The 12006-nt window shown below is 36.0% G+C and overlaps 1 protein-coding gene across 1 annotated transcript; it reads left to right on the top strand.

Moving 5' to 3' along the window:
- The first annotated feature begins 4176 nt into the window (after positions 1 to 4176).
- LOC118488967 lies at positions 4177 to 4973 on the top strand. The gene has a single exon (XM_035986436.1). It carries the CDS (start codon positions 4438 to 4440, stop codon positions 4744 to 4746), a length of 309 nt encoding a protein of 102 aa, XP_035842329.1. The 5' UTR covers positions 4177 to 4437; the 3' UTR covers positions 4747 to 4973.
- Positions 4974 to 12006: the final 7033 nt, after the last annotated feature.

Here is a 12006-nt window from a genome sequence, read left to right on the forward strand (position 1 = left end):
ATAGATTTTGGATTCAGGATCACCAGGGTCCATGAGGATTTCTACTACATCTTGCTCCCTTGCCTCCAAGACATCCCTTGGAGGATACTTTGATTGCTATTGTTCCCTTGACTTCGAGGCTGGTTTCATCGATGAAGTGTAACAGTTCTTAGCTTCCTGTTGATCACTATCAATCTTCACTATTCCCCAAGGACTAGGGAGCTTCACACATTGATGGTAGGTGGATGTGACTGCCTTCATATCGTGTATCCAGGGCCTGCCAAGGATAACATTACAACAAGATAAACAGTCAATAACACAAAATTTTTGATAAGAATGTAGGCCTTCAATGTATATTGGGAGTTTAATGTCCCCCAGAGTATTCTTAGTCTCGCCACTGAATCCCACGAGCACAGAGGATCTCGGTATGATATCTGATTCGGGGATACCCATCTTCTTTAGAACATCAAGCTGGATAATGTTCACAGAGCTTCCTCCGTCTATAAGGATCCTGCGGACAAAATGGTTAGAAATAAAAAGAGTGATAACCAAACCATCGTGATGAGGATCCTGGATATCAACACGATCATCCTCATCAAAGGTTATGACTTTCCCTTCGGAGACACTGGATGTTCGGATAGGCCTGTCTCCATTATCCATCTTGGTTTCCTTTGCATGCCTTTTAGCTGCTGAGAAGGATGTGCCACAAATGTCTGATCCTCCAGAAATAAAGTTTATTACTTGTGCATCTGAGTCCTTGACTTTTTTCTCCCCAATAATTCTTTCAAATGCCCCTTGCTCAACAAGTATCCAATTTCTTTTCTCAGTGCAATGCATTTTTCTGTGAGATGCCCAAAATCTTCATGGTACGCACACCACTTTGACTTATCCTTGGTTGCAGCTGGTCTGTCATTTTTCCTGGGCCACCTACCTTTATCACCTAAATTCTGCATTGCAAGGATTAGTTCATTGTTATCAACAGAAAAACGATATTCAGAAATTGGAGGATAATCCTCGTCATCCTCTTCTTGATCAACACCATGCACATTCTGGTTATCAGATTTGTTATAGGATCTGAACTTGTTGTTCTTGAACGAGGATCCTTGCTTTTCTTGTTTTGAGGATCCTGCTAATCTCTCCTGGATCCTCTTATCATCCTCTAGCCGGATGAACCTGAGTGCCCGGGTTCTTACCTCATCTAGGTTCCTGCATGGTGTCATAACAAGATCATCATAGAATAATGAATCCCTAAGTAATCCCATTTTAAAGGCCTCAACAGCCATGGCTATATCCAGGTTGGGAATGTCTAAGGATTCTTTACTAAATTTGGTAATGTAATCCCTTAATGATTCATTATGACCCTGGGTTATCCTATATAGATCACTAGTTAAACGTTCAAATTTTCTACTACAAGAAAACTGATTATTAAATAGGTTAACTAGATTAGCAAATGAGGTAATAGAGTAGGGGGGAAGACTTAGCAGCCATTTGAGAGCTGATCCAGTAAAAGTGGATCCAAATCCCTTGCACAGACATGCTTCCTTTAACCTTTCTGGGATTGGATTGATCTCCATCCTCTCCCTGTATTGTGCTATGTGTTCTTCAGGATCCGTTGAACCATCATACAACTTCATGGTTGGCACGTGGAACCTCTTGGGTATCTCAGCATCACAGATTGGTGGTGCAAAACGAGATATCTTATGGCTTCTATCTGCAATCTCCGGGATAGGTTTGACCACTCTTGGAACACTTGATATCATATCCTTTAACTTTTGCAATTCTCTGGCCATGGCATGACTGATACCTGTATCCTGCATGAATCCATGGTTAGTGGTAAGAGAATTATTAAAAGTGTTACCTCCCACCGGGTTCAAATTAGGAACACCGGATGTGAACCCATATTGTTGAGACTCTAGAATGATCGAAGGACCAGTAGAAGCAATGGTCTGCATCGGAATAAAATCTCCCTGATGGACATCTGAACTTCCTGTTTGCAAACTCCTTAAGGATCCCGGCATCTGGAAGGATCCTTGAAACTGGGATGATCCTGGAACAAAGGAGGATCCTTGAACCTGGGATGATCCTGGAACAAAGGAGGATCCTTGAACCTGGGATGATCCTGGAAACGGCCAGAACCCTTGAATTTGCTGCGCTCCTGAGTATCCTCCTGAACTCGTGAAGGATCCCATATGCTGAGGATAGGATCCTGTTGGCTGGAAATATGAACCTGATGCCTGAGTCACTGTTGTTGATCCGTAGTGCACTCCTTTTGGTCCTCCCACATATTGAACGTCTGGAATCACTGAGGGCTGAGAAGTTATCACCGGAGTATCAAAATTCAAAGATCTGGGCACCAGTGGGGAATGATCCTCTGCCGATTTCTTTTGTTTCTTGAGATCTCCGATTTCTTTGAGAATCCTTTCGTTGGTCTTATCCTGCTGCTGTATATGCTCCTTCATCTGCAAAATCAAAGTAAACATGTCACTAGTAGTAGGAGTATAAGAAGCAGAAGAAGTTGGAGGTTTTGAGAAAATGGGAGTTGGTTTCTTCTCAGCATTTTTCTGAGATCCAGCAGGTGGTGGAGGCAAAGGTGGGATACCCTGAGATGAATTGACCGCAGACATTGCAGTAGAAGTATTCTTTGATGATGAAGCCATGTACCTGGATGCAATGAACCGGAATGATCACAAACAGAAAAACTTCTTAGGAATGAAGCACCAATAGCCCCACGGTGGGCGCCAAACTGTTTTGGTCAAAAATCAGACGAGGATAATGCAACCAAACTCTTTGTTACGGGGTATGATGCTTGAAAATAGGAACAACGATAAGGATCACTTAGATGTAAATTGCACAAGTGACACAAAGATTTATACGAGGAAAAAGCCTTGATCAATGAATGATCTCCGGCATAAAAAACCTCGGGTGATGGAAACTACCGATCACCAACTTCAAATTAACCAATGAATGTTTACAACTTCGGATAATAACGAGCTAGGTACAAGGATCACTATGGTGTAACGTGCAAAAATGTGTGAAAACTGTTAAGTGTTTTGCTGTGAGCTCAAGAGTGCAGTTGTACGAGTGTGTGTAGCCAAAAATTAGCCAAGTGTTCTAAAAACTAGCTCGTTACCCCTTTAAAAATAGAAGTTAACTAGCCTAACAAACTATCCGCAATTCGTGCCATGCTCCCACGTTCTCCACAACGTCCATTTCCAGACAAACATGTGCGAAATAACCGTGGAATATCCCTTAGTAACGTTGCCAAGACCAAGTCCAACTTGTTACTCCTGCAAAACAATACGAAATTCAAAGTGAACAATCATTAGTATAAGGATCCTTAGGGTGATCCATGATCCTGATCCTGAAGCACTTCTGAGGATCACTATCTGTCACAGAAGTAAGGATCACTAATAGGATAACAAGTGAGGATCATAGGTCATTAAAAAATCCTGCCCTAACAATAGGGACAGGGGTCCAGAGGATTCAAGTATCCTGTACTAGCCGAAAAAAGGGCCCTTAGGCCCTAACGAATTATATAAAATAGTTTTTCAAACGACGATTAACGTTATAGCAATAAACATAGCAAAATCATAGTATTAAAATGACCTACCGTGATAGCTGACTGATAATGGTATTTTCATTTTGAATGACATTTTAGTAAATAGTAGTATTTTTTTAATCAAAATTGTTAGATGCAACATAATTTAATTTTATGCAATCCGATAATTTGGAACTGTATATATCTCTGATTTTTATATAATTAAGAGCTTGTTTTTATAAAAGTTTTAGGGTTTTTTTTATTTTCGGAAATATTTTAGTAAATAGTAGTATTTTTTTCTAACCACAAAGCCAAAGATTATTTTTATTTAACATGTAACTCGATACGTATATATATAAAATATAGTTTTTCTTTTTTAATTTAGTGTCCCGAGAAAAAACAGGCCCCGGCTGGGGCGCACCCCTAAGGTCGGCCCTGATGTTCAGCATTTTCTTAAAAAATCTAAAAGTAAGTTATAAAAATGATTGGTCAATGGCCAGCAATCCAAACAAAGAGTAGATGATTAATAAAATATTAATAGTGGGGGAATTATTGTTTGTTTATAAAAAACACTTAAAAAAATTGGTAACCATGTTATTGTCCGAGTCTAATTCACCAAAATAAAAACAAGAGGATGAGAAAGAAGAAGAAGCAAACCAAGCATTTGCATCCAAACAAAACAAAACCAAACCCCAAATTTACACGCTTCTACGTGTACAATTTCACCACCACTTCCTCATGCGTGTTGTATCCTTCGTATACACCCACATCAAATCGTAAAAATAAAAAATCTCAAACATAATCAATTTCTCAATTCAAAAAAAAAAAAAAAAAAAATCTCTGTATTCCCTTTACTAGAATTATCCACACCCTTATCACCAAATCCTCTAAACACAGACCTCAACTCTTCCGTTTCCGATATGGGTCCGATTGTGTTGACTCAGCTTGCAACCGGTCTGAGCGTGTTGGCCGGAGCGGCTCTATTGAAATCAGTGATGGATCAGAACCCGATGATGGGTCCGGGTTCCGGGTCAGGTCAGTTCCCAAGGTGTTCAAGTTGCAACGGGACCGGTCGGGTTAGTTGTCTTTGTAATCGGTGGTCGGACGGTGACAGAGGATGCCGGACTTGTGCTGGTTCCGGTCGGATGATGTGTAACAGCTGTGGCGGTTCTGGTACCGGTCGCCCTCTCCCGGTTCGGATCTCGGCTCGTCCAAATCAACCGTATTAGACCGGTAACCTGTGTTGGATTTGTTGGAATTGTAATCCGTTGGTTGAGTAAATTTGTAAACGTCAGATTCAGTTACTCTCTCTCTCTCTCTCTGATAAGATTACATATTTACATGTATTATAAGTTGATGATATAGTATCCTCCTGTACCTACCTCTTGATGTTTTGTGATCAGAGGACATACTGCAATTAATAGAAACATAATCTTCATTTCTAATATTTGTTCAATTGTTGTTTGTTGGTATTTGTGAATTGGGTGTGCATCTGCTACACTAGATTTATGTTTGGATTGGATTGGATTGGATATAACTAAGTATAACTTGGTGCTTGTAGTTTGCAAATGCATTCATGTTCTATGATTTGGACTTGTTAGCCTAGTTTATTAATGGTTTCGACTTTAGAGTTTATGGGTGAAGAAAAACTGTTGTTAAGCCCATCGTTTCGATAATCACTTTGATTAAATAACACCCCCCTCGATCAAAACCGAAAAGGGTAACATCTTAATTGCCCCCTACTCTGATAATTGACAAACGTATTTGAACCCCTAATGGTTCTTCTCTTTGGCATCACTGCAAAGTCTGTTGGAAACTCTTGATTGGGAACTTTCTTCCGGATCTAGTTGTATATTTTGTTCGAATCGAAATGTGCTTGCTTTACATGACATTTGGCTTGCATGATGATTCTGTTGAGGTCAAACTTCAAGTTAAAGTAGTACTGAATTGCATTCATACTTTCTTTAGTTGATAATTTGAGGAGATCAAGAGAGCATATTACCTCCTTAACTGATGATTTTTTTTCTTGCACTATGTGGGAGTTAAGTGTTGCTTTTCTGTTTCATGGTATCAAGTATATATTTATTATATAGGTCGTGTAACTTACCTGAAAAAAATAGTTTACTTTATACATTAACCAAGTAATTTAACTGAAGGACCTGTTGTATTAGGAATGATCATGCGGATCTTCGAAAATTAGAACAATAAAAACAAACAAACAATGAGTAGATAAACGATATCATAAAGGCTAGTTTAGGGAGGATAAAAGAGAGGAACTTGACTTACTTTCAGGAGGTATGGAAAGAAACAACTTATCTTTGTTATTGGAACTTTAGTGTTTAAGTTTTTGTGGCATTTTCACCATATTAAAAATATCCTTGGTTATAGAGTGATGGTTGCAGTTGTTTTGACATAATGAGGTTGCAGCCCCAAGTTGTTCCTTTGACAAATGATCAAGTAACTAAACCTTAGATGTTAGTTATTTACACTACTTTTTTTCTTCATTATGTGGGTCCGGTGTTGATTCTCGTATAAATGGGACCCATGTAATAAAAAAAATGTTATTTTTTTTAATAGCGTGTATTATTAAAAAGATCAGCGAGAGAGCCGGAAAAACAAATTACAACACAGAACAAAAAACATATCAAGACTAAGGTTACATTACATGCCCTCACCCAAAACACCAAACATTGACCTGATCATAAATTCATAATACTAGCATAACATCAAGTGGAAATAGACACAACACTAGATCCAACCCTATACAAGACATAACCCCAGACTTTAAAGGCATTCAAACGGTGACCCGCACTCCACTTCAATCTGTGTTTTATCCTTGGAAACAAATTAAGTTTGACGTCTTCAAAAATCTTTGAGCTAGAGTGTTTTACTCTATTGAATACCAAGAGCTCTCCACACGAACCAAAAGGAAGTACACGATATGACAAGTAATTGTTTCCAGATTTAGACCTCTCCGCCCGTGTAAAGTTGCAAGTCAGATGTATAATGGAACGCGCCCCTTGCAAAATCGTGCCCGCACCACGCAGAACTGTTCTTCTAGATCTCTGATGCAAAGAAACATTTATGAAACGCGTCACCATGCAGAACTGCTCTAAATCTATCACATTTGTTTAAGCTTATATTCTAAACGGGCATGTAATTGTTATGTTTGGGGTCAAGTTATTCTACAAAGGCTTCTAATTGTAAGAAGGATTTATAGAATGACAAGTGTCCAGTAACCTAAAATTAAACCCACTACATCACCACCCAAAACCTAAACACCTACCCCCACACTACCACCACCCAAAAACCTAAACACCCCCCCCCCCCACCGCGCGGCAAAGAAAAAAAAAAAACTAAACACCCATCCCCACCACCACCACCACCCAAAAACCTAAACCCCCACCCCCGGGCAAAAAAAATATTTCTTTTTCTTTTTTTTTTTTTGGGGGGGGTGATGGGGGAAGGGGGTGGGGGTTTAGGTTTTTGGTGGTGGTGGATGTTTAAGTTTTTTTTTTTTTTTTTTTTTTTGTAGTGAGTTTTTTTAGGTTATTGGACACTTGTCACTTTATAAATCTTTCTTACACTTCTTACAATTAGGATTCTTTGTATTTGATCCTAATCCGTTATGTATGTATCATGTGATTGACTATTGCAACTTGAAATTTCGCTCTTATCTTTTCTATAGCATTTATATTTTCTTAAGCCATAATTGGACACTTATGAGATGCTAGAATGCTCTTCTAGTGCAACCTGAAATTGCGTCCTTAATTTGCTTATTTTTTTGTTAAGTGGGTATATAAAATTATCTTGTAGTGGATCTATGTTGGCCACAGATGTTCATGGCATAATTTAAAGCCAAATTTAATCAAAATCTTGATGCTGGAGCTTTTGGGGGCCAAAGCAAGTAAAGAATCTATTGTGTTCATTTGAAGTAAACTGATGATGAGGAGGAGGAGGCCTACCAAAATAATAACTATGTTAAACATGACTTAGAGAAATGGCAACAATCTTTGTGAGCATCATCAACACCATGTGCTTAGCACCACTCCTTTGCAATTATAGGAGACATCTAAATCTTGCTTTTCTATTTTCAAAAGTTGCTTATTTACAAATTTTTCTCTTTTGTGTTGCAACTACCAATAAAAAAAAACCTCAAAACACTTTTTTACATCAACAAATTGGACATTTTTTTACGTAATTAGAGTAGTCGTAATGTTTGTGCTGAGAGTCAACATCAATTACAATGTATAAAGGTACTCAAGGTTCCATGCTATCTATATATTGTTTGGGTTTAACTCGAACGAGCCATTCCCTTGTATCAACGAATATAGAGGGGTAATGATGTTCCTCAAATGGGTTAGAATTTCCCTCTTAGCTATTCATACCTCGGTGATAGGACAACACGCTAGCCAATAGTGGTCCGTCATAGAACTAACTATATGTTATACAATACTATGAGCTATAACGCCATATATGTTATACAAAACCATCCACATCCACATATATACTTTTGAATCATCCATCCCTTACTATATACATGCTCTACTCATATATGTCTTAAAAAAATCGACACACACATATATATACAATTCAATCCTTTTGTCATAAGCATTGCTTAGACATAAAAATTGAATTTGTAATTATGTAGTTTTCCGTGTTTTGTCCTCCTGATTTTCGGGGTTGGCTTGTTTCTAATGAAGTTTTTTTTAAAAAAAAACATGAAAATTAAATAAGGAAAGGTAAGCAAAATACAGTTTGGAATACGCTCAAAAAGAAAGAAAGAAAAAGATGACCCCTAGGAGAAGTGATCATAACTTAAGAAAAAGGTTCAAAAGGAAAAGTCAAAACTATAAGAAAGTAAAGGTCAACCTACCAATGGCTTGACTAGATCTTGTCGACTTTTTTGAATATACCCAACATCATAATTAACCTTTCATTTCATTTTCTTTTAAGAGTAACATCATATCGATCATGCTAACCTAATACTACTTAGGCCACACGGTAGGGGGTCGTCCCCCTACCGTCCCGGTCCGTCGCCGGTTTGAACACCGTGCCGCCCCTTCCGTCGCCGTCCAGTCATCGTCCTTTCCGTCGGAATTTCGCCGTCCAGGACGGAGCAATACATGTGGGCCCCCCTCTTTCTTCTCGGCGCCGCTCTGTCACCCCTGTGCCGCCACCCCTGTCGCCGTCCATCCCTCGGTCACCATACCGAGTAGTCTTATATTCCTTGTGTTATATAAATTAAAAGGGTTATGATAAATATACCCACTATAAGGATTAATATACCCAAAAGTCAAATTATGTAATGATTAACTACTTTATTGTATTATTTTATTATAAAGTAAAAAAGTAATAATTATATTTTATTATAAAGTCAAAAGTAATGATTATGTTTTTTATCTTATTTTATTTTATAATACTTTTTTACTTTTTTATATTTTGTTATACTATTATTAGTATTAATATCAATATTAATAAATAAATAATCAAGACACTTTATTATAAATACGAAAGTGAAAAAGTTAATTATAAATATTTACGCTTTCGCTCCCAGCTAAATATTTCAATTTTGCCCTCGGTTAAAAATTACGATTTTGCCCCGTTTCAATTTACAGTTTTGCCATTAGTTTTTTCTCTTAAAATTACGATTTCCCATCAGTTCAAAATTATGTTTTTACCCACACTTAAAAATAAATTTACCCTTTTGCTCCCAGCTAAAAATTCCAATTTTGCCCTCAGTTCAAAATTACGATTTTGCCCCATATAAATTTATAAGTTTGCCATTAGTTTTTTTTCTCACAGCCAAGTTACGATTTTGCCCTCAACTTAAATTTACATTTTGCCCATCGTTTTTCTTTGTTTTCCTAATGAAATTACAATTTTACCCCCCGTGTAAAATTACAGTCGTGCCGGCAGCTTTCTGGCATTCCCCCGTTGGTCCATTTAATTTACGATTTATCCCCGAATTAAAATTATGATTTCGCCCTCAGTTAAAAATTACGTTTTTCCCATCGTTTTAGTTTTTTTAGCAAAACTATAAAGGTTTTTTTAATTGGTTTACTTGATTTAATTTTTTTTCGTGTCAAGGAGCTGCCTTAGTCCTGAAAAATTACTGTTTTGCCCTGAGCCCAAAATTACGGTCTTATCATCGTTTTTGTTTTTTTTCCTAGCAAAATTATAGTAGTCTTTTTTTAATTAATTGAGAATTATTCAGCCATCGCCCCACAACGCGGGCGGTGCATCAAATAGTACTATACATTTATTAGTATGATATTAAAATTATAAAAGTATTAAAAAAATTATGTATATCATTAAATGTTAAAATTACTAATCGGTTTGTTTTTTATGCTCATATAGTATAGCATTTAAGGATGAGGGTATAAAATGTAATAATGTTAAAGATGGGATGCAAAATTTATGCGTGTGTGTAAGACCATGTGTAGTGGGGCATTATGGGGGCATTATTTTCAAAAAAACCGCTCACTCCCCCATTACATAGGGCATTATGGGGCATTATTTTTGAAAAAAAAAATTGCTTTGGCATTATAATTAAAACGCCTAAATTGAAAGAAGGATGGTTTGACTGGGTTTGACCCACCAATGAGAAAATAGTTTGTTTTTTTTATGTTTAATGATTGGAGGGGACATTATCAGGCATTATTCCCATTACGCCACTTTTGCAATAACGCCCTATGCTGACTAGAATGACACGTGTCGGATAATGCCCCATGGTGGGGGCATTATTTTTCTAAACCACTACGGGTGGTCTAAGAGATAATTCAGGGATCAGAGGTTTTAGAAACTAGGGTTTTAGACTTTTTACCTAGGTTGTCCCTACAATGCTCTTTCACTATTGGATATTCCAAAATAATATAAAAAAAGAAGTTGACTCTTGAGTACATTTAACACTACCCAATTAAAATGTCACAACTGTTATGAATGCATCCATTATTAGTGATTATCCACATTTCTAACCCCCATGTCATATTTATGTTTGTATTAATGTTATAGCCTATATATATAGTGGCTCATGTATTTTGTATGTGATATCTATAAGAAATTCATCTCTTGTACTCTCATTCTCTTCTATACATTGCTAATAGGTTCTAGTTATTACACAACACGTTATCAGCACGAATTGCTTTTGAAGTTGGATTGTATCAACACAAGACACCATGTCGTATCAACGTTGGCGAAAGAGATAAAAGACAAAATTGTTGATCTGGTATGAAAACCCTTAATTGTTTTAATTTTATTTCCTCTTTTCTCATCGATTGTTGGTATGATAAAACTCTAAAATTAACTTACGCTTTTCTTGATCCTTTTTATTGGTTATGATTTAAGATTAAAATTATCATGAACAACATTGATATCATCCTTATTTAACCAGGATCATAATGTTTTTACTTCTTTGTTTACTTTACTATGTGTTAACATATCTGAATAGTTTTCTTTTCACAAACTAACACCTATGAAAAACATTGAGATGTGAAGAAAAGAAAGTAAAAGTAAACCAGAAACACAATGGTTTTTCTAGTTTATCTAATTGATTATTTACAGTATTGTAACTAATTTCTTACACCTCTTGGTTATCTCTCTTTTATCATTAAATATTTTATTGGATTTCAAGAGAAGTTTGGTACACTAAACTGAATAGGTATGTTTCATTAACGGTTTGAAAAGTTGAAGTATCTAGTGAATTTATGCGTTAATTTAGTTGTCCCAAATATGCAATATATATTTAAATCTCCACAATTGTTCATTTTGAAACCACTCTAAAGATTTTAATAATATAATTCTACTTGTATGTCAACTAACTCTTGGAAGATTTAGTTTTGGTTTTTGAATTGTAATCAACTTATTACTTGTGGGATAAATTGCTTTTATTATTATGGTTATAAGTTTTGATTGTTCAATTAATTAGTTTTTGGGGTTTCAAAGAGACATTACAAATTCTAAATCATTATTTGCTTTTATTATTATGGTTATGAGTTTTGATATCATTATGTGTTTTTATTATTTTTGGGGTTTCAAAGAGACATTACAAATTATAAAGCATTATGTGCTTTTATTATTATGGTTATGAGTTTTGATTGGTCCATTAATTAGTTTTTGGGGTTTCAAAGAGATATTACAAATTCTAAATCATTATATGCTTTTATTATTATGGTTATAAGCTTTGATTGGTCAATTAATTAGTTTTTGGGGTTTCAAATAGACGTTACAAATTCTAAATCATTATTTGCTTTTATTATTATGGTTATGAATTTTGATATCATTATGTGCTTTTATTATTATGGTTATGAGTTTTGATTGGTCCATTATGTTAGGTCCGCTTTTCCATAATAATAATTTACTTACAAAATAATTTAAAGATGTCAAAATACCAACTTTGTTACATAATAATTTTTACAAAAATTGGGCATGACCCGTTCGTAAAACGAACGTGCCCCCCTGTTTTTAACATAATCATTCAAATAACATTC

This window comes from Helianthus annuus, chromosome 17, assembly GCF_002127325.2.
Source record: "Helianthus annuus cultivar XRQ/B chromosome 17, HanXRQr2.0-SUNRISE, whole genome shotgun sequence".
Taxonomy (NCBI): Eukaryota; Viridiplantae; Streptophyta; class Magnoliopsida; order Asterales; family Asteraceae; genus Helianthus; species Helianthus annuus.